General features: G+C 39.5%; 1 protein-coding gene across 5 annotated transcripts in view; it reads left to right on the top strand.

Annotated features, from left to right (window-relative positions):
- The window catches only part of PPP1R21 (protein phosphatase 1 regulatory subunit 21), a 74,540-nt gene that overhangs the window by 7,913 nt on the left and 42,872 nt on the right, over window positions 1-23,755 (top strand). For 4 of the 5 annotated variants that reach the window (XM_032176393.1, XM_032176396.2, XM_058428427.1 and 1 more), the window contains exons 2-11: window positions 2,880-2,948; window positions 6,491-6,637; window positions 9,903-10,004; window positions 11,540-11,704; window positions 11,873-11,931; window positions 12,926-13,020; window positions 17,019-17,071; window positions 17,575-17,724; window positions 23,180-23,281; window positions 23,372-23,460. In XM_032176393.1, coding sequence (XP_032032284.1) covers window positions 2,880-2,948; window positions 6,491-6,637; window positions 9,903-10,004; window positions 11,540-11,704; window positions 11,873-11,931; window positions 12,926-13,020; window positions 17,019-17,071; window positions 17,575-17,724; window positions 23,180-23,281; window positions 23,372-23,460 — 1,031 coding nt within the window. Of the gene's footprint in view, window positions 1-2,879; window positions 2,949-6,451; window positions 6,638-9,902; window positions 10,005-11,539; window positions 11,705-11,872; window positions 11,932-12,925; window positions 13,021-17,018; window positions 17,072-17,574; window positions 17,725-23,179; window positions 23,282-23,371; window positions 23,461-23,755 lie in introns of all 5 variants that reach the window. The other variant, XM_032176395.2, reaches the window with a different exon arrangement.

The raw sequence follows: 23,755 nt of genomic DNA, 5'->3' as shown, positions 1-23,755 counted from the left end.
TTCTAACTACTAAGTAATAGGTGTTTCAGATAACAGTTTCTTAAAAAGCTGCATTGTCTGTTAAATGGTTTCCTTGAAATCATGTTTGAGTTACCAGTTTAGCAAAAAATACTTTCCAAAGGAAAATCCTAATTTTTTTGTTATAATCAGTTATATTAAATTCCTAACAGCAATAGCTTGAAAGTTTCATTTTGCTTTTTAACAAAGCAGTCTGTTCAATTTGCTTTAAATACTCTGCAGTGTGCCTTAGAAATGAAAGATGAGTTTTTTTTCTTAAAATTAATTGCTGTGGTTCTGGTCCTACAGGAAATTATCAGTTCAGTGAACTTCAAGCTTCATTCTTAGTCCTTGAAGTAGTCGTTAGGAGCTTCTACATACCACACAAAGAAGACATGTAAGAGATTACAGATCACAGCTAAGACAGGGGTATGAAATAAAATCTAAAGACTTTAGATTTATGAAATAAAATCTAAAGACTTTAGATTTATGAAATAAAATCTAAAGACTTTAGATTTATGAAATAAAATCTAAAGACTGAAGCAGTATTGCTTTTTTTTGGCTATATGGATTTGAAAGTATTTATTGAATTCTGCTAAGTAGCAGATTATTCAAGACTATGTTGATATTTGCTTAAAAAGTAGAACACACTACATCATGGAAGTCAACATTAAAGTGGTATTTCTCTCTTTTGAACTTCTAGAGCAGAGGTTACCAAGCTCTGTAAGAGGCCACACAGTAAATATTTTAGGCTTGAGGCTATGTGGTTTCTGTTGCAACTACTCATCTCTTCCATTGTACCTCAAAAGCAACCATAGACAGTACGTACATGAATGAGTATGGCTATGTTCCAATAAAACTTTAAAAATAGCCTGCCAATTTGGCTCTCAGACCTTAGTTGGCCAACCCGTGTTCTAGAGAATTTAATATCTTCTACTTTTTTTTTCAAGCAGGAAATACTAGTATTGCTAGTTATCTTTTAATATTTTATCTTCCCTTTTAAAGTGTAAGTTCTTTGAAAATAGAGACCATATATTTTACATCTCTTCCCCGTATCAATCAAGGTGTACAATGCCTTACACCATGCAAACTATAATAAACATATCTGTTGTCATTTTGAATCTGTTCTAATAATAACAGCTCTGTTTCCATTTGTGGAGCATTTTATAGTTTATAAAGTGCTTTGACATAGGTTTCTTATCTGGTTCTCACAGTAGCCTCAGAAGAAGGAAGGTAGGGTAAATGAATTTACCCATTCTATAGACCATATAGCTGAAGCTCAGAAAGGTTAAGTGAATTTCCCAAGTTTATATTGTCTAATAAATGGCAGAGCAAAGATTTGGGTCTGCTTTCTATTGTGGTAATGAACTGTCATCTCTAACTTTCTAAAAATAGAAGAATCTCATCTTTTTAGTCTGTCTTTTTGCTCAAACTGTTGAATATCCTGCAGTATTCCTGCATTTTATCTCAGAATCTTAGCTAAATTTTCCATTGAGTTTTAAATAGTTTAAGATTTAGCATTCAAATATGCCTGTTCTTTTGGCACAGAAAAGGGTCATTTCTGTTCTCTGTTCTCAGGAGACAGATCTGAGCTATGCAGAATTAGAAAGATTTTAAAAAATTTTTTATTTTTAATTTTAGAAATAGATTTTTTTTTTTAAAAGCTCACATACAAGGATGTCTCATTCTTTCAGTTTCTCAGAGAAGAACCTGGTCTTTCATGACATCTGCACTGAGCCCTGGGAATATTAGTCTGTAAACCTTTTGCTTCAGCTACAATGAACTTGTATATTTATACTTGAGTGCTCTATGTTCTCTTCGCTGAGAATACTTTCCTCTTATTACAGAAGTAAATTTTATCTTTTAAAACTCTGCCAGTGGTGGTTATATAGATGTATACATAAGTAAAAATGCATTTAGCTGCGTAATTTCTGATTTGTATACTTTATTTAAAATAGCGTTATTTCTCAGTATTTAATAATTAACTGTGAAAAAAAGCCCAAGTTTTACCTCTTTCTCCAAAGGCATCTCTCACCTCTCCAGCTCACTGCTTTTTTCACTTAAATGTAGCTTTGTGAAATAGCAGCCAATATTGTCTAACTGGCATTATGACTTTGGAGTCCAAACTGGTAGAGTCTGAATCTCTGCATTGCTACTTAACTGCTCTGTGCCTTAGTTTCCTCACCTGTAAAATGGAGGTAATTAGAGTACCCACTTCATAGGATTGTGAGGATTAGATGAAGTAATACATGAAAGTACTTAGGACGGTGCCTGGTTTGTAGTGAGGATTCATATGTAAGTGGGTACTATTATTAACTTTTCAATGGAGCCTGCTTCTTAGTTGCTTTTGTACACTGCCCCAGCTGATGCCCGAGGCCATTGTCGATGATGACATTTGCATGTCTAATATTAGGCACAGTGTCCTGCTGGGATGTTGATGCCCCACATTTTTCTTTTCTGTGGAATTCTTACTTTATAATTAGTCCAGTTGCATGTATTTTACAAATGAATGGTGTGTCAGAATTTCAAGGAACATGGCATATTCAGTACCCTATTATTGTATTAGTTTTTATTTAGGGATGGGACTTGGTTTTATAGAAAGAGTGACACACTAGAAATCAGGAGACTGGATTTTAGTCCCAGTTTTGCCATTGATTTTTTTTTTTATGTCATTGGGCAACTCGGCCTGTGTGTCCTTATCAGTAAAATGGTGAATTATTGTATCTACAACCCTCTTTGGGTCTAATACTTTTTTGTTCTCATATATATGTGAGAAGCTACTTAGTTACTCAGTGTAATGATGCCTGTAACATTGATGTGATTTCCTTGATATAACCAATTGCTTTATATTAGAAATTGATTATTGCTTTCTCTGTTTTCAGCTTCGGGCTCAGAATCAGGTTCTGAAAAAAGGTGTTGTGGATGAACAAGCAAATTCTGCAGCTTTAAAGGTGGGCAACAGGATATTTGTGTTGTGAGGGTTAAGTTAGCATTTGGTGTTGCTCAAAGCAGGTTCATTGGGTTTTCTGGGTTAAAGTTCCAACTCTGACACTGATTCACTAGGGATAAGGGACGGTAATACAGTTTTTTGTGGTTAATTTTCCTACTTGCTTAGGTAAGAATATGAGGTACTTTGATTTCCTTAGCTAAAAATTATAAAAAAAGGTATTATGTGACTTTGTCTAATGCATTACTCCTGTGCCTCAAGGCCTTTACTTAGCTCAGTTTATCTGGATTATTAAGGCTTCTTATCAGTTGTCATCACAGACAGCTTTCTGAGGGAGGCTATGTGATATTCCTATTTGAATCCCTCTCACTCAGCAGATGGGAGGTCTCTAATAAGTGGATTCCATTGTATGAATCATTTAGTCCCTAAATCTTGCCTTTAGTTGAGCTATTTAATAGTAATAACCTGTGTTAATCAGGACGCTCTTTGAGTAATACATTTTACCATCAGCACTTTTGTTAACTGAGGGGAGAAATATGATAGATGAAGGAATTTGTTTCTGCCTCATTTCTAGTAGGCATGTAGTAAATATTGCTTAGTGATATTTTTAAATGGATAAATTAATTCTAGGATTTGGATTTCTTCTTGGCCAAGTTTCAGTTAAATATACTGTCTAGCTCACTCTTTTGCTGTTTCCCTTTCTTGCTCCCTCTGCTCTCTTTAGACAGATGGGATTAGGATTCCTGTTACTCCTATCTCTTTCTGGAGAAGCCCCTGATCAGTAATATGTCTGAGGTGGCTCCACTTAGGCAACTAAACCCCAGAAATTGTCCTTTTACGTAGCCAGTTGTTGGATCCTACAGGAGAGAAATCTGTCTCCGAGCGTCTCCTCCTCGGGTGCTGTTAGCACAGTCTCAGGGCTGAGATGGTTCTGAACACCCCACTCATACTTCCAGGCTGTCTGCACCCAAGCCAAGATGATTAAAAAAGAAGCTTTATAGTCAGGATGTATTAGTCAAGTTATTGTTTTACCAAAATTGTTGAAGAAATGATCATTATATCTCCTAATAATATTTAAACTTATTGCTGGGGAAAGTCTTTCCTAGTTTGTCCTAGTAGCCTGCGCTGATGTTTCATACCCTCCTGTTGCTGGTTGTGTTTGATTAACTCTGTGATGGCAGCAATGGTAGGAACAGTGGTAGGCGTGGTGACAGCTGGTTCTATTGATTGAGCACTCACTGCATACCAGGCATTGTGCTAAGTACATTATATCCATTATCTTATTTAGTGTTCACAACAACCCTATGAGGTCAGATAACATTATCATCCCCATTACAGAAACTGGAGTTTAGCAAAAGACTGGGATAGATGTTTTCTGAAATTAATGATTGGTTAATGGAGTTGGAGCATTAGTTCATTTTAAGAATTATAAGCATAATTATATATTATAATTATAGAATGTAAATTATGAGAAAAAAATAAATTATTTTTTGTTTTACTGTTCATTACAGTAGTCATTGTAATTAAAGTACAACAACTGACAATTTGCCAGTTTGCTAGACAGGAATATTAGGATGTCCTGTGTTACAGGAGGCTTTTAGTTTTATTACTGGGTTTACCCCTTCAGTGAGCTGTTAGGTGTAATCAATGTTCATTGATTTGAATTTTTAAAATTTGAAAGACATGATAGTTTGGACATGGGCTAGGCCTAAATTTAGGCCTACTACAAGTAAAAATTAAGGTTTTACTAAACAAATGTAGGAAAAAAGTTATTTTATCCTTAATGGGAGCATATTGTTCTATCCCTCTAACACTGTTCTCAACATGCAGGTAATGTCAGTAGAGTGTAGACACTAGCCTGTGGTTTTTAGGTTGCTGTTCCTTTTTTTTTTTTTTTTTTTTTTGAGACAGAGTCTTACTCTGTCACCGAGGCTGGAGTGCAGTGGCACAATCTCGGCTTACTGCAACCTCTGCCTCCTTGGTTTGAGTGATTCTCGTGCTTCAGCCTCCTGAGTTACTGGGATCACAGGCGTGCACCACCCTGCCTGGCTAATTTTTGTATTTTTAGTAGAGTTGGAGTTTTGTCATGTTGGCCAGGCCAGTTTCAAACTCCTGACCAAAAGTGATCCACCCACTTCAGCCTCCCAAAGTGCTGGGATTATAGGCATGAGCCACTGCACCTGGCCTAGGTTGCTGTTTCAATACAGTTAAATCATCTGTTTGTTAAAGCATGACCTTCATGTTTTATAATTGTTTGTTTCAGTGAAATTAGTAAACATACAGTTCTTTATTTTTTTTATTTTCTATTTTTTTAAATAGAGATGAGGTCTCACTATGTTGCTCAGGCTGGTCTCCAACTTCTGGTCTTAAGCAATCCTCTTGTCTCGGCTTCCCAAAGTGCTGGGATTACAGGCATGAGCCACCGTGCCAGCCCAGTTCTTTAAATATACAGTATTACATGGCCATCTGTGTTTGATAATCAGTGAATAAAAAGTTGTCAGAACATCGTAAGTAAAATATAGTTAGAATAATTCTTTTAAAAAATTGAGTGAAACTAAATATTTCTCTTTAGTTTCCCATTTTCTTACCCCATTATGGCATAAACAGAACAAAATGGTCAGCAGAGGGTGTGTCAAAAAGATTAGCAGAATATTTTAGATTTTGTTTCTGTTGTCATTTAGCTTTAAAGTGAATTATTGTAGGACAGCATATGAAAATATTTTTGGTATGATACTGATTTTTATCTTTGATATGTCAGAATAGTTGAAGAAAAATTAAGTGTGTTACAGACTTCATTTTGACTAATTTAAATTCAGGGAGGATTTACAGAAAAAATGGAATACAAGTATGTTTCTTCCCATTCTTGTTCACTGAAGGGCATCATCAGTAAATCTGAGGTTCTTTTTAAATATCTAAGCTTGGCCAGGCATGGTGGCTCATGCCCGTAAACCCAGCACTTTGGGAGGCCGAGGCAGGTGGATCACCTGAGGTCAGGAGTTTGAGACCAGCCTGTCCAACATGGCGAAACCCTGTCTCTACTAAAAATACAAAAAAATTAGCCGGGCATGGTGGTGTGCGGCTGAAGTCCCAGCCACTTGGGAGGCTGAGGCATGAGAAACGCTTGAACTTGGGTGATGGAGGTTGCAGTGAGCCGAGATTGTGCCACTGCACTCCAGCCTGGGCAATAGAGCGAGACTCTGTCTCAAATAATAATAATAATAATAATAATAATAAATAAATAAAATAAGTTTGTAAACTTGGTAGCCTCATTCTTTGTGTCTGTTCACTGTCATAGGATGTGTTAGTTGATCACGATCTGTTACTTTAGTATAGTTGCTCTTATTTTTATATTTACTTGGTTTAGCCAAAAGATTATGTTTTCACAAAGTGCTAAAAACTTAAGAACTGAAATGATACACATACAACCTGAATTTCCTAAAGCAAGAGGTTTTGATTATATTTTGGTGAAATAGAAATAATATTTAATAAAATTTCTAAACCTTACAGCTAAACTGTGAGGACCAATCTGTTTTCACTTTGATATAGGAGCAACTGAAAATGAAGGATCAGTCATTGAGAAAACTACAACAGGAAATGGACAGTTTGACATTTCGAAATCTGCAGCTTGCCAAGAGGGTAGAACTACTTCAAGATGAACTAGCTCTAAGTGAACCACGAGGCAAGAAAAACAAGGTAGGTTCAAATACAGGCAAGTTAGTGTGACCTTGTGGTTAGTTACTGACACCTACAGGGCATCCTGGTTTTAACAGAAGACCCCACTGCCGAATTCTTTTTTTGTTTGTTTGTTTGAGACAGGATCTTGCTCTGCCACCGAGGCTGGAGTGCTGTGGTATGATCTTGGCTCACTGCAACCTCTGCTTCCAGGCTCAGTGATCCTCCCACCTCCGCCCCCAGAGTGACTGGGACTATAGGCGTGCACAACCATGCCTGGCTAATTTTTGTATTTTTTGTAGAGATGGGGTCTCACTATGTTGCCCAGGCTGGCCTTGAACTCCTGGACTCAAGCGATCCACCTGCCTCGGCCTCCCAAAGTGCTAAGATTACAGGCATGAGCCATCATTCCCGGCCCTGAATTTTTTTTTTTTTTGAGACAGAATTTCACTCTTGTTGCCCAGGCTGGAGTACAATGGCATGATCTTAGCTCACCACAACCTCTGCCTCCCAGGTTCATGTGATTCTCCTGCCTCAACCTCCCAAGTAGCTGGGATTGCAGGCATGTGCCACTCCCAGCTAATTTTTTATGTTTAATAGAGAAGGGGTTTCTCCATGTTGGTCAGGCTGGTCTCGAACTCCCGACCTCAGGTGGTCGGCTCGCCTCAGCCTCCCAAAGTGCTGGGAGTACAGGCCTGAGCCACTGTTCCTGGCCCCGGCCCTGAATTTTTAATGTTCGATTATTACACCTGGATATTAGGTCAAGAAAGCAGACTCTTATTAATATATATTAAATGTTAGGGACATTTTTATATGATAGTCAATTTAAAGAATTTATTAGCAGCAAATGTAGTTGGTTTAGTGGCCGAGAAGAGACAATGGAATATCTTAAATTAGCTAAAATTGTTGACATCTTTTGGTTATACCAGGTTGCCATTAATCCAAGTTTGAGCAAATAAAATGAGGGAGATTGTCAAAGTGTTACTACTCATATGAAAGTAGCGGCTGGGCGCGGTGGCTCACGCCTGTAATCCCAGCACTTTGGGAGGCTGAGGTGGGCGGGTCACGAGGGCAGGATATCGAGACCATCCTGGCTAACATGGTGAAACCTTGTCTCTACTAAAAATAGAAAAAATTAGCTGGGCGTGGTGGCGGGCGCCTGTAGTTCCAGCTACTCGGGAGGCAGTAGCAGTTGAAACACTTATACCTTAGATTTGTAAGTTTACTGCAGATGTAATTTCTTAGCATTTATTCTTATGAGGTCAGTTTGGTGTTTTTGTCTTGAGATTTAGAGATGAGTTTTTTTGCCTTATGGTTTTATATGGTGAGGCAGGATTCTTATTGCTCTAAGGTGGATAATCTGGTACTTTTGAACATTGTGATAAAGAGGTTGCTGCCCTTTTTTTTTTTTTTTTTTTTTTAAGGGTAGAGTTTGTGATTGAGTCTTTAAGTCTTGTATGTATATAGACTAACACTCCACAAATGTATGTATTGAAGCAGTAACAGTAGAATGGGTAGAAGGGAAGGAGAAGGCACACAGTGACTCTGAAGGAGTTCAGTATGGCCAGAAGAGCACAGCCTTCAGATTTAAGCCCAGGCTTGAATTCTTTGGTTGCCTTTAATAAATCTATGACTTTCGGCACAATTTTTAACCTTGTAATCTTAGTTTCTCCATCAGCAAAGTGACAATGAGCCTTTCAGGTTTGTTGTGACGATTCTATGGGATCATGTAAAAGTGCCTAGGGCCATATTTCCCATGTAATGGGCAGTTGCCGTAATTATATGTTAATAGTTTTCCCATATGCATTTCCCCACATAGAAGCATTCGCTGGAGTGTTCGTGTTCAAATAAAGGAGGCAACAGAGAGGGTATAACGTGTTTGTATTAGAATCACTTCGGAAACTTTTTCAAGATATACATACCAGGCCAGGCACAGTGGGGCTCATGCCTGTAATCCCAGCACTTTGGGAGGCCGAGGCAGCAGATCACGAGGTCAGGAGTTTGAGACCAGCCTGGCCAGCGTGATGAAACCCCGTCTCTACTAAAAATACAAAAAATTAGCCCGGCATGGTGGCATGCGCCTGTAATCCCAGCTACTCAGGAGCCTGAGGCAGGAGAATTGCTTGAATCCAGGAGGTGGAGGTTGCAGTGAGCCGAGATCACACCATTGCACTCCAGCCTGGGCGACAGAGTGAGACTCCATCTCAAAAAGAAAAAAAAAAAGATATACATGCCCTGGAAATTCTGAAAGACCCTTGGGGAGAGAATAGCCATCTGAACTTCAAACATGTTCTTCAGGTTCTTAATATCCCTGCCTAGGACTGTTGAGCAGAGGTTTGGGTGTAATATTGAGAATTAATTTTAATTAAAGCTCATCAAATTTGGAAGCACTGAGGACTCTGAATACGTCATTCTGCAGTGTTCCATGTGCACCTCTTGTTTTCCAAACATGATGGATATTTAATTTCTTTTTATATGGCTACTCCATTTTCAAAGGGCTTTTACATCACTGATTCAAATTGGATTAGTAGGTGAGTTCATTTCAAGTGAGAAGTGAGACTACAAAAAAAGCAGAGAAAGGGTGGTGACTGATGTTTGAACACAGTTTCATTGTTAGGCTGTTCCATGAATAGTCTCAGTTCTGTGTATTACATGAAAACAAATGCTCATTATTAGATGTTTTAAATAGTGCTATTCTTCTATGTAGAATGAGTTCATATTAGTAAAAAATTAAAAGGAAGGGATTTTTAAATAATCTTTGAGAATTTTTCTATTTATTTATAATAGCTTTATTTTGTATTTTTTTAACTTAGAAATTTATATGAACTTTTGTATAAACTTACCTTTGTGGATGCTGTTACAGAATTTATTACAATTTCTTACGGAGTTTAACAACTCTGACTCATAAAATTGCTATAACTCTCATTTCCCAAACCAAAAGATCAAATTGAAATGATATTTATGAGCTTATTTTATATTGATGGAGGTTTCTAGGTCTGCTCCGTCCTCCAACAGAACTACTCCTGAATTCATCTGCAAAGAATAGTAAGCCTTATCTGTTCTTTTCTCTCTTTTTAAAGCTTTCCTGCTCATTACAATATTTGCAGTTTCAACTTGTGTCACATAGGAAAAGTTAAATGATGAACCGTATACCTTTTGCAGTATTGTTTGAGAATGGTGAACACGTAGAAGAGACAAGCTTCTAAGGTGATAGAGAATCCGTGTACTTTAGGATGTTTCTCTAAAGGATGAAAGTTATGTGGGCATAACTTATTCTTTCCATCAGAAAAGTGGAGAATCTTCTTCTCAGTTGAGTCAAGAGCAGAAGAGTGTCTTTGATGAAGATCTGCAAAAGAAGATAGAAGAGAATGAACGGTTGCATATACAAGTGAGAAAATTGGTTTTTCCATATGAATTAAAAAATGGGTCTGTGATCTGTTAATGTGGAAAAGCTAATGCAGATAGAGTGTTTTGTGTCTGCGTGGGTGTTTTAATGTCTTCTGTGGTCTTCAAGTATATATGTCACTGTCACTTATTCATTTCTTAAATATCACACAGTCTTAATGTGGATGTGTGCTTTGAAGTATATGCATATATTCAGAAAGACAGCAGAATAGCTTTGTAACTTAACAGTGCAGAAATATACTGAGCATTACTCATTTTATATAGGAAGTGATTACATGTATCATTTAAATGGGAGCTTACCAATAAATGGTGTTTGCTTTTTCCCTCCCCCTCCCTTTTTTTTTTTTAACTGATGTTTAGTTTTTTAATTTACTGATGTTTAGTTGGTTTTTCTCCCTACGCCTGTTAAACTGTAAGGTCTCTGAGGGTATGAACCATGTATGTTTTCTATGCCCAGTCCCAGGACAGTGTCTTACTTATGTCAGGTGCTCAGATAATTATGGAATGTTGAAAAGTTAGTGCCTGCCCCCAAACCATTGAGCATATTCTAAGATTCATAGTGGGCTGGGCGCAGTAGCTCACACCTGTAATCCCAGCACTTTGGGAGGCCAAGGTGGGCGGATCACGAGGTCAGGAGATCGAGACCATCCTGGCTAACACGGTGAAACCCTGTCTCTAGTAAAAATACGAAAAATTAGCTGGGTGTGGTGGTGGGCACCTGTAGTCCCAGCTACTTGGGAGGCTGGGGCAGGAGAATGGCATGAACCCGGGAGGCGGAGCTTGCAGTGAGCCAAGATCAAGCCACAGCACTCCAGCCTGGGCGACAGAGTGAGACTCCGTCTTAAAAAAAAAAAAAAAAAAATTCATAGTATAGTGTATCCAACTATAACCTCCTGTTTTTTTTTTTTTTTTTTTTTTGGTCAAATGGTAGGACACACACACACACACACACACACACACACACACTTACTTTTCAGTCTTTGAAAACATTAAGTTTTTGACCTCAGTGTATTTTATATCTAAGTGTTCATAATTCTTTATTAGTATTGGACTCTAATTACAGGAAAGAGCTTTACCTGTTTTAAGAATAACGCCTGTTTTAATTTTGATTATTTTATGTGAAAGTTAGCTTAGTAGAAAAGTTATACTCTGATCAGTTGAATTCTGTGTATGCCAGACATTGTTTAAAATAGAAATTCATGAGACTAAGAGGTAGGAGGTGCAGGCTTTGGGGTAGGTTTCCTGTGTTCAAATCTCAGTTCTACTATATTTTAGCTGTGAGGCATTAGACTAGTTATGTAACTCTTTTAAGCTTCAGTTTCCATATCTGTAAAGAGGAATAACAGTAGCTACTTCTGATATACTGTGAGGATTTAATGAGATAATGCCTGTGTGGGTTTAACATAGTCAGCATATGGAACCATATGGAAGTTGCTCAGTGAATAGTCACTGCTGTTATTTTTCTCATTTATGTATATTAGGATATTGTGAGAAGAGAAAATGGTCTTCTCTTTTTAGTTTTTTGAAGCTGATGAGCAGCACAAGCATGTGGAAGCAGAGCTGAGAAGTCGACTGGCCACTCTGGAGACAGAAGCAGCCCAGCACCAAGCTGTGGTTGACGGTCTCACCCGGAAGTACATGGAAACCATTGAGAAGCTGCAGAACGACAAGGCTAAACTAGAAGTAAGCCCCATTGTGAGAGCACACTAAAAAATAGTTACGGCTTTTGTATTAATAAATTGTGCACTTGGAGTTAGTCATTTCTGGTGAGACTTTTGCCTGCAGGGTCTTACTGAGTGTCTCCTATCTGTAGCCTGAGCCATCTGCTTTTCTTTTTCTTCTGAAATTCAGGTAAAATCTCAGACTCTAGAAAAGGAAGCCAAGGAATGTCGACTTCGAACGGAAGAATGGTATGTGGAAACTTGAATTCCAAGAGGGTTCTGAAGCAAGACTCAGAAGACATGAGTTTTGATTGTAGCAGTTCCTCTGTCTTAACTGTCTTATATCTGAAAGGAGAAAATGGGAGTAATCTCCAGGGTCCTTTTCAATTCTGGGGTCTCCGGGGCCCTAAGCATTCTTGATAGAGTGGCCTGTGTATTAGTCCTCAGCCTCCAAGGGTTTGCGGCTGTGGTAGATCGTGTTCTGGAGCTCTTGCACTGAAGACTGTAGACTTTCTGTTGGAAACTATTCTTGACAGAAGGGGCCTCTGATAGTCCCAGGAAGGAAAACTGATAATCACCATGCCAATCTTTTAATGGTACATTTTGAATAAAATAGAGGTTATGTGATCTAATTTGGAGATATATAAATCTTAAAATCAAACTATTAGTAATGCATGGTAAAGGTATACTCCAACATTTATTTGATAATAATATTTTAGTTTTTAATAGGATCAACTAAGTGAATTTTTCATATCAATTTTGTTGCATTGTTATAGTTACATGCATGATTTAGATGTGTACCTGTGTGCATAATTGAACCAAACCCAGAAATTATCAGCTTTTGAGTTCAAGGGGAAGAGAAGGCTAATATAATATGTACTTAAAAAAAGAGTCTATAGTGATACTAGGGTGAATACTTATGTGTTGTAACGAGAACATTTGTGATTTTGAAGTGGCTCTAAGATTACTTTGAGCTTGGGGAAATAAATGTAAGGTTGGCTAAGACACTTGTACCATGATAAATTCCTCCAAACTTCCACATAATTCTCCAGAAGTCCCTGGGACTTGAGAAGCCAGGTTAGTGTTTTTGTTATCTTCCTCTTTTAACAACTCTCTGCCAAGAGTATCCCAGATGTCAGGTGCAGTTCTCTGGAAGCCTACTACCAGCTGTTGAGGTAACAAATAAATGAGGATTCACTCAATGATTGGTGATAATGTGGTTTTGTATTTTTTTTTTTGGCAGTCAATTACAGTTAAAGAATCTTCATGAAGATTTGTCAGGTAGATTAGAGGAATCCTTGTCAATCATCAATGAAAAAGTACCTTTTAACGATACAAGTAGGTATTATGTACAGTTTTCCATTATTTGTAACTTTGAATCTCTCTGTGGTAGCCACCTAATTAAAGTAATTTCTAATCTTTTGGGCAAAAATTTAATTGGCCCAACAGAAGATTGCTTTCTTTTTGTTCATTTGATCAGCCGTGGCAATCATATTTAACAGGAAGATTTTAAATTGTCATATAACTACTCCAAAGCTGGTCTTCTTGGAAGAAGCCCAAATCCACGTTTTTTGATTGCATGTATTTAGCATTTTCCAAGGTAAAAAACAACCTGCACATAAATAGTTGAATATTTGTACAAGAAAAATTGTTGATTGGGGTGGGGGAAATGAGGCTTGGCGGTGGGAGTTAAATCTTCTCAAAATGATGTCTTACCCCTTGGTCAATTCCCAGCAATAGCTAGGAAGCTAACTTGGTTAAGCCTTTCTTCCTATTCACCCTAGAAATGGTTTGGTAATTTACATTCCCAAGAACAACAACAAAAAAAGTTAAAAAAATACTACTTTACATGTGTAATAGGTGCCAAATTTGCAACCTTTAGGTAAGAAGTCAAAACCTCAAAAGCAAGGAAAATATTTGCTTGTTTGGATTTTGAAACTTACATTCAAATTGATGCACATTTCCTTTTTCTGTAATCACGATTGAAATTAATATTTTACTTCCCCTAAATTTGTTTAGAGAAGACCTAAAAAAAGAAAGAGGAAAAAAAAAAGAAAAATAACAGTTCGATTTAAGATTAAAATCAGCCCATGTCATCATTGTATCAAAAATTTAAATTCCCCTTTGAAAATAACACCTGCTTCTAGCTTCTACATTAATGTAAATACTACTGGATTCACTGGATTTGAAACTGTGGCATTACATTTTCCCTTTAAGCCTGTCTCAATCATTAGGTTTTAATAATTTCCTTCTGAATCATGGATTTATCCTTCCTTTTCTAATACTAGTTGTCACCCTGTTTTAGGTCCCTTTCTTGTCACATGTGGATTATTACTTTTAGTCCTGAAATATTTAAAGATCATTTGCTGAGTGCCTAGACAGGTCAGTAGCATAGGGGATGCAAAAATTGGTAAGTCATAATTTCTACCTCAAGCAGTTTATAGCCTGGTAAGGCAGAGATAGATGTAGAAATGTCAACAATATAAACTAGACTGTGCCATAAAGAACCTTCTGGGGTTTCAGAGAAGGACATATTACTGCTGGTGGCATGGTGTAGGGAAGCCTTCCCAGAAAACGGGTGCTTTGAGCTGGGCCTGGATATGTGGGCAGGTTTTATTGGGCAGAGATAAGGGTAAAATCTAAGGAATTACGTGAAGTATGGTGTATAGGACAAAAGGTGTCATCATGCCCTCAGGAGCAGTAATCCAGTATGACAGGAGACTTAGGGTGGGTGGGATGTGCAGGGCAAGGACATGTAAGTTCTGAAAGGTATGGTGGGACTGGACCCTAGTGTTCTGGTCTAAGGACTGGGAACTTAATTCATAAGGCCATGGGGTTGTTGGAGAAGTTTTTGAGCCAGGGAACATCATGTTGCTATGTGTGTACTCACAAGGTTAATCTGGCAACAGAGTGTAGATTACCTTGGAGTGGGACAAGGGAGTCAAAGACTATTGTGATGATAGTTCTGGCGTGCTATTATGGAGGCTTAACCTGGGTTGGAGAGATGTGGAAGATCTTGTGGAAGGAGAGGGAACAGATTGGTCCTTTCAAGGAGACAAGGGAGAAAGAGGCAGTAATGGGGGAGATGCTGATGCAGTTGACCGAAAGAAAAGAGGCAGACAGGAGCAGGTTTATGGGAGAGACAACGAGGTTAACTTCATTGTTGTTTAATGTTCTGACAGATGGGTTCATATGTATCTATATAACTGTTGATGTATGCCTTTCTAAATGAAAGACTAGACTTCGGGAGAGAAACCGATGTCAACACTATTGGGCTGGAGGAGCCCTCATATTGGGAGTGGTGGGTGCACAGTGCATTCATGCCTGTGCAGGGTCCTTGGTGAGTTCTCCATCCCAGTGATCAGGAGGCAGAGGGGAGCTGTGGGAACGGGGTGAGGTAGAAGCTGGAGAAGGGAATTTCAACCTGATGGTGCAGGTCATTCTGTGCATTGCTGTAGAGAGGTCAGAGGGTGATGCATCAAGGTGACTGGGTTTGGTGACTGGATTTTGTGGCCTTGAGAGGACTAGTATACTTTGCGAGGAGCGCTTTTGTGCAGGGTGTAGGTGGACACTGGATTGCCAGCACAGGGAGTTGAGGTGAATGGGTGCTGAGGAAACAGGCAGAGCAATGCTGTTTTTTGAGCAGTGGGAATGAAGGAAATGGAGAAGCATGAGAGCCTGACAGACGGGCAAAGTGAAAGAAAAGGCTGCCTGCGCTGGGGACAGGAGTCAGGGCAGAGAATTAAGTGTGATTAAGTAATGGAAGAGACTCACTGTGGAGACAGTTAAATGAGCTGCAGCAAATGCTTTATATGTAATGAGGAGATACTGAAGATAGAAGCAGGGAGTGATTATGTCCTAAGGCCCTGAGGGGGTCAGAAGCAGAAGGGCCCAGGAGGATGGTTAGCTGAGGAAAGGATATGCAAGCAGTAGACCCGAGGTGGAGGGTGGGAAGTGTAAGAACTCTTTTGCTTTGGCTGTGATTTTCTTGGTGGAGTAGGGAGAGGCTATCCTATCCATTGGGTAGCGGAGAGGAGAGGAGGAATGGTATTAGGAGCTTAAAACAGAAAAGGTTTGGGATAGATGCCATGGGAAATAAAATAGGCACACGGCAATGAAATTGTGGATTGCTGAGTAGAGTTGAAGCCCCCTGCAGTTAGGCAGAGTAAATTGTAGTGGACCTTACTTGGGATTTGTATTAGCAAAAGCGTTGTTGAAACAACGGACCAGGCTGGGAAGCAAAATAAGCAAGGCTGAAAGATGGCTGATAGAAGTGTCCAGAGGTGTCGGTGGACGGGAGATCAAGCTGGTAATGTATAGCTTAGTGAGTAGCAATGGAGACATAAAAGGGAACTGGGTGACTGTGCCACAGGAACATTCCGAATCGCATTTTGGCACTGGGGTCATTCTGAGTGAGAACCTGGGTAGAGTGGCTGAAGGGGTGAGTAGAGATGAGGAGAGATGCAGCTCATTAAGGAGGAGTTTGAGGAGGTATGGCTAGGTATGAGGAAGCTGCCAGAGGTTAGTAACAGACCAGGGTAGAGAGGAAGACTGAGAAAGATAGTGATGCCATCCAGGAAAGTTAGGATTGAGCCATTGGGATCCACAGTGGCAGACAGTGATAGATTTTTCCGGTAATATAGTGTCAGGAAAACAGTGGTATTTTTTGCTGATTAGTGTGGCGGCTTTGTGGAGGGTTATTTTAGAAGGGAGAATGACTGAAAACAGCAAGAACATCATGAGCCTTTCTAAGTAGTCTTGATAAGCCTGAAAGCAGTATTTGAAATGATTTCTTTTTTTTTTTTTTTTTTGAGACGGAGTCTCGCTCTGTCACCCAGGCTGGAGTGCAGTGGCGCGATCTCAGCTCACTGCAAGCTCCGCCTCCCGGGTTCACGCCATTCTCCTGCCTTAGCCTCTCCGAGTAGCTGGGACTACAGGCGCCCGCCACCACGCCCGGCTAATTTTTTGTATTTTTAGTAGAGACGGGGTTTTACCGTGGTCTCGATCTCCTGACCTTGTGATCCGCCCGCCTCGGCCTCCCAGAGTGCTGGGATTACAAGTGTGAGCCACCACGCCCGGCCTGAAATGATTTCTTAGAAATGGAAACACCGGATTTGTTTGAGTTTTTTTAAGCCTGAAGTTAAAAAAGGTGGGAAGTGTTACTTTATCTGAGAAACCACTGATTCTATGTAAATTCCATTATTGTGTATTGTTGATCACTTTAAATTCTTACGTAAGGTTGATTTTGCTTCAGAGCATTCATTATTTTGCGTTTAAGCTATTTTTCCAGTATATGTGAAATGAGAGACTTAATGTACATTTTTTCTCTTTTGTAGAATATAGTCAGTATAACGCTCTGAACGTTCCACTCCACAATAGGAGACACCAGGTAAAGGATGAAGTACATGTTTTTATTTTCAGTTATGTATACATCAAACTTTCCAGGAACAAGAATTAGTTGTGTTTGGACCTCTGTTTAGTGCATTCAGTCATTGCATTTAACTGTTGCTTTAAGTGTTTCTCATACATTTATTCAAATGTAGCTTGCTTTTTACTGCATTCATAGGTAACACAGATTTTTGCTATCTCTCTTGTCTGATAAGATTAGAACTAAATTATGAGATGCATTAATGTTTTGAGCCATGCTTTTTTGTAGATTGGTAGACCTTATACTTACGTGGTCTAGGTTAAGTGCAGGAGGTGTATTTGCCAAACTGGTGGCTTTCTAATTTACTTAGATGGGAATATTAAAATTCAAGTAGGAGCGGATGAATTTAAATTAAGGAATAATCACACTAGGATTCAAATGTTTTCTCCAGAACAGACTCAATAAAGTTCTTTTAGGGTAATAATTTGAGAGTTGACCTTAACTGTGTATTTTTCATTTTAAAGCTGAAGATGCGAGATATTGCTGGGCAGGCCCTGGCTTTTGTTCAGGATCTTGTGACGGCTCTTCTAAACTTTCATACCTACACAGAACAGAGGATTCAAATTTTTCCTGTTGATTCTGCCATTGACACTATATCTCCATTGAATCAGAAGGTAAATTTAATTCAGAATACGTTTTGTTTGCCCTGAACAAAATAGGGAGATATTATTTGCTTTTAGACCTCTTCTGTGCACCATCCAAGTACTGCAAAGGACATGGAAAAAACCCAAAAGTCATAGTTTTTACTCTCAAAGTAAAATATGGCAAAAATAGAGATTCTTAAGGAATTAAATACTAGGGAAGTGTATTAGTCCATTTTCACACTGCTGATAAAGACATACTGGAGACTGAGCAATTTACAAAAGAAAGAGGTTTATTAGACTTACAGTTCCACATGGCTGGGGAGGCCTCACAATCAAGGCAAAGAGGAGCAAGTCACGTGTTTCGTGGATGGCGGCAGGCAAAAAGAGAGCTTGTGCAGGGAAACTCCCATTTTTAAAACCATCAGATCTCATGAGACTCGTTCACTATTGTGAGAACAGCTTGGGAAAGACCCACCCCCATCATTCAGTCATCTCCCACTGGGTCCCTCCCATAATGTGGGAACTGTGGGAGCTAGAAGATGAGATTTGCGTGGGGACATAGAGCCAAACCATATCAGGGAGGTTTTTTTTTTTTTTTTATTGAGTCGGAGTCTTGCTCTGTTGCCCAGGCTGGAGTGCAGCAGTGTGATCTTGGTTCACTGCAACCTCCGCCTCCTGGGCTCAAGTGATCCTCCCACCTCAGCCTCCCAACTAGCTGGGACTACAGGCGTGCACCACTACACTGGCTAATTTTTTTTTTCTTTTTTTTTCCTATTTGTAGTAGAGCCAGGGTTTTGCCATGCTGGCCAGGCTGGTCTCGAACTCCTGACCTCAGGTGATCTGCCTGCCTCAGCCTCCCAAAGTGCTGGGATTACAGGTGTAAGCCACTGTGCCTGGCCCTAGGGGAGTTTTTAAAACACCTTAGTATGAGCGAGTGAGTGGTATGGCCAGTAAGTGGTATGAGATCACCAGGGAATGGAGGTCACTGTAGGTGGTAATGTCTGGGAAAGATTTTTTGGGGATTTGAATGGGTCTTGAAAAATTAGCAAGGTTTAAATAGGAGGAGAGAAGTGGGATACACTTTTTCCCCCAGAAGAGAATGACATGAACAAAATCATGGAGCAGGAAAGCATAGGGAGCGTGGGGGTTGGGAACAGGGTGAGGCATGGGGAGGGAATAATGAGCAAACTGTCTTGGCTGAAATGTGAAGTCCTCAGAAGGGGAGGAATGGAAAGTAAGGTTGAAAGAGAAAAAATGGCTTCAGGTTCTAAAAGGCCCCTAAGGTCAGGCCAAGACATAGACCTTCACTTTGTTTGTAGGATTGAGGCCTCTAGGGCTGGGCGCGGTGGCTCACGCTTGTAATCCCAGCACTTTGGGAGGCCGAGGCGGGCAGATCAGGCGGTCAGGAGATCGAGACCACGGTGAAACCCCGTCTCTACTAAAAATACAAAAAAATTAGCCGGGCGTGGTGGCGGGCACCTGTAGTCCCATCTACTCGGAGAGGCTAAGGCAGGAGAATGGCGTGAACCCGGCAGGCGGAGCTTGCAGTGAGCCGAGATCGCGCCACTGCACTCCAGCCTGGGTGACAGAGCGAGATTCCGTCTCAAAAAAAAAAAAAAAGGATTGAGGCCTTTGTAGCTTTTTGATCAGGGGGTGGCATAAAAGTACCATTTTATTGTCGGAAAAATTAATTTGCTGGCATTTCTCTCCCTGATTGTACTCACAGTGTAACTTTCATCACTGGGCATGTTGAGGAGTAAAACAACCTGCGTGGTGTAGTTGACCTTTTTCCTTCCTGCTGAGTTATGGAGTGGGAGACACATTGCTTATTCAGTTGAGCTTGGGGGGCATTTTCAGGGTTTGTGAGGTTCAAACAGGGTTTAAATGTCACTTCCTTCAGTCCGTGTGCTTTTTTGGGGCCATTAGATTTTGCTTGTTTCTTTCCCTTTTTTCTCCCCTGCTAATTCTAAAAAACAATTTAAGGTAGCTTACAAAATTTCATTTAACTGAAAAGGATAAAATAAATGTTGTGAGTATATTAGCTATGTATTGCTGTGTAATAAATTACCCCAAAACTTAGTAGTTTAAAACAACAAACATTTACTGTCTCACAGTTGCTGCGGGTCAAGAATGGAGGGGTTAGTTAGCTGGCTCATGATCTCTCATAAGGTTTCAGTCAGGATGTCACTGGAGCTGGGGGTTTTGCATCCCAGGTGGCCGACTCACGTGCCTGGTGAGTTAGTGCTCGTAGTTGGCTGGGAACCTGTTTCTTATTGCCTGGCTCTTTGAGTGTCCTCGTAAATGGCAGCTAACATTTCTCATAGGGAGCGATCTAAGAGCAAGATGGAAGCTACAGTGCCTTTTGACATAGCCTAGGTAGACACACATTATCACTTCTCCAGTATCCACAGACCAGACCAACCTTGAAACAATGTGACAGGGTAGTACACAAAACCAAAAATACCAGGAAGTGGGGATAATTGAGACCATCTTAGAAGCTGTCTCTCACAGGGTGGAAATTGAGGGAAATTGCTATACATGTGTGCTGTAAGTGCCTCATGATGTGGCAGTCTGAAATATGAGTCATGCCATTCGTCCTACATAACCTGATTCTTATTCCCTGCTTGTTTTGTGCATCATGCAGTATTTTCAGGGTTTGAATAGTGTTTATGTCTGTGGGTCCCCTATGTGCCTATTAGTGCAGCAAAGACTTGGACTCAGGAGTTAGACTTCCTGGGTTCCCAGTCCATTTTTGCCACTTTCTCAGTTATGTCCTCTTGGGAAATATACTTACTCTCTCTGCGCTTCCGTTTTCTCATCTTTAAAATGGGAGATAGAAGACTTACCTCACAGGAAAGCGTATTTGAGGATTCAATAAGATAATACATTTTGTAAAGCACTAAAAACAGTGCGTGGCATGTAGTACTAGCACCCGATAAAGATTAGCTCTTAGGATCATCATCTTTATGTCTTACACATAGGAAGCCATCATTAGGTGCTTGGCTTTCATCAATTTTGGTCTGACTCTACACATCTATTGAAGTTTGTAAAAGTTAAACATTGGGCCTTTGAAATGTTCTTTAATATCACTGTGGGAAAAAGCTTTCAGAAGACCTGGATAGGGAAGACAGTACTGCAACATTTTAATGTAGTTATGCTTTCTTTTATACTTCCTGTAATATTAAAAAATATTTTCTGACCAGACACAGTAGCTCACACTTGTAATCCAAGTACTTTGGGAGGCTGAGGCGGGTGGATTGCTTGACCTCAAGAGTTCAAGACCAGCCTGGGCAACATGGTGAAACCCCATCTCTACCAAAAAAAAAAAAAAATTAGCCAAGTGTGGTGGCTTGTACCTGTAGTCCCAGCTACTTGGTGGGCTGAGGTGGGAGGATCCCTTGAGCCCAGGAGGCAGAGGTTGCAGTGAGCCAAGATTGTGCCACTTCATTCCAGCTTGGGCAACAGAGTGAGACCCTGTCTCAAGAAAAAAAATGTATGTGTGTGTGTGTGTGTGTGTGTGTGTATGTGTATATATATATAAGTCCATCTTCACGCTGCTGATAAAGACATGAAAGATGTATCTGAGACTGGGAAGAAAAAGAGATTTAATGTTCCACATGGCTGGGGAGGCCTCAGAATCATGGCGGGAGGCAAAAGACACTTTTTACATGGAGGTGGCAAGAGAAAAATGAGCAAGAAGCAAAAGTGGAAACCCCTGATAAACCTGTCAGATCTTGTGAGACGTATTCATTATCATGAGACTAGCCCAGGAAAGACTGGCCCTCATGATTCAATTACCTCCCCCTGGACACCTCCCACAACATGTAGGAATTCTGGGAGATACAACTCAGGCTGAGATTTGGGTGGGGACACAGCCAAACCATATCAATATATTTGAATTTTGTGTGTGTGTGTGTGTGTGTGTGTGTGTGTGTGTGTGTGTGTCTATGTATATTTTTATATATATATATTTATATATATTTTATATATATATGCTAACCAGTATTGGATAGAATATACTATCCAATACTGGTTCCTTGTGCATTATTGGAATTTTATTTTAGCTTGTTGCCATGTTACACCCACATAGTGAGAATTAAATGTATTAATCTTAATTTGTTTGAAACATTTCATTACTTTGAATAATTCATGTATTTCTCATTACTTTACCTTTGGTGCTTTGGCCTATAAAAGATCCTATAAGTCTATATTATTGAAGGAGATTCAGAAACCATTTGTTAAAAGATGACCGGAGTGTTTAAACTTGTTCATAGCATCATAAAGTAGACCTTTAGACTTGTAAGCTTAGAGTGCATTATATTATACAGCTCTAAAGACTGAAGCCCAAAGACATTAAGTAAGTTACCCACGGCCATGTGTCTGTGTAGTTTGTAGTGGATGGGGTCAGTTGAATCATGTTTCTGCAAAATGAGATCTTATATTTCTATACTGAGAAATTGAAATTTGAGCTATTATATAATATTAGGTAATTGAGATATTTAATAAATGAAAATCTTTTTGCCTATAAATTTTCTAAATGCCTATAGGATTTTTTTTCTGAAGCTATTCTTCATACTGAATTAGTCCCTTGTAAATATTAAGATTATCAGTGACAGTTATAAAAAGTTTTTAAGCTGGGCATGTTGGCTCACACCTGTAATCCCAGCACTTTGGGAGGCTGAGGTGGGTGGATCACCTGAGGTCAGGAGTTCGAGACCAGCCTGGCCAACATAGTGAAACCCTGTCTCTACTAAAAATACAAAAATTAGCTGGGTGTAGTGGTGCGCATCTGTAGTCCCAACTACTTGGGAGGCTGAGGCAGGAGAATTGCTTGAGAACCTGGGAGGCAGAGGTTGCAGTGAGCCAAGAGATCCTACCACTGCACTCCAGCTTGGGGGACAGAGTGAGACTCTGTCTCAAAAAAAAAAAAAAAAAAAGGTTTCTGTATCCTCATTTTGATAATTACATCCTTGGAATTTGTTAACACCAAATATCGTATACATTAAAAATAAGCTGTCCTCAATAGGCTTGTTTTTTAAAAATTAGGTATATAACACAAAAATTTTTGTCATACAGTCTTGATTTTCAAATCTTTTTTGTTTGTTTTTATACTGGGACCTCTATGGAGAAGCAGGTGTTCAGGGAGGCTGACCTGTTGGTCCTAGGTTCTAATGCAGTATTCCCTCCCTATTTCCTCTGATGCCTGGTTATTAATTGTGTCACCCCTCTTCTAGTTCCTTGATTTAGAATGGGATAGGGACTTGGGGGTATCATCTGGGACTATTAGAGGGGAGCATCTGTGTTTGGCTTTTAAACCAAATTTCCAAAAAAAAGTTTCCAAAACTTGAGCACAGGAGTTTGAGGCTGCAGTGAGCTGTTATCAGGTTTACAATTTAGATTTATAATTTGGTGGGTCCATTTAGAAATGTGTTGATGTTTGTTATTTTCCAGTGATTTAATTCACAATACTTTCCCTTCTGTTTAGTTCTCACAATACCTTCATGAAAATGCGTCCTATGTCCGCCCTCTTGAGGAAGGAATGCTTCATTTATTTGAAAGTATCACTGAGGATACTGTGACTGTCTTGGTAATTTTCTTCCTTGTTTTACTTCTGGAAACTAGGAGCTCCTCTTTGTCCAGTAGCACTTTTAACCTTGAAATTATTTTTCTTTTCCAGGAGACAACTGTGAAATTGAAAACTTTTTCAGAACACTTAACCTCCTACATATGTTTTCTTAGGAAGATTCTTCCCTATCAGTTAAAAAGGTAGTTACCCCCGGAGGTCAGGGAACTTGGGGAATTGTGGGTGTAACCTGATCTGGGCTGGCGTTAATAAAATATTAACCTGTGCCTCTTGTGATCTGCCTGACTTTTCTGCTTCACAGTTAATTTGGACTTCCATGAAAAAGGAAAAGCATGGTTGAGCAGCATTAACTTAAATTTAAGGAAGTTGAATTATAATCTGTCAGTTATGGATTTTAAGTTGTTCTGTACTGTGGTTACCATTATTATCCCTTTGCAGTTAACACCTAGATGGGTGTTCATAATAGTTTCCTTCTGT

Source organism: Hylobates moloch, unplaced genomic scaffold (assembly GCF_009828535.3).
Source record: "Hylobates moloch isolate HMO894 unplaced genomic scaffold, HMol_V3 SCAFFOLD_15, whole genome shotgun sequence".
In the NCBI taxonomy this organism is placed as follows: domain Eukaryota; kingdom Metazoa; phylum Chordata; class Mammalia; order Primates; family Hylobatidae; genus Hylobates; species Hylobates moloch.
This window is presented reverse-complemented; position numbering and strand designations above follow the sequence as displayed.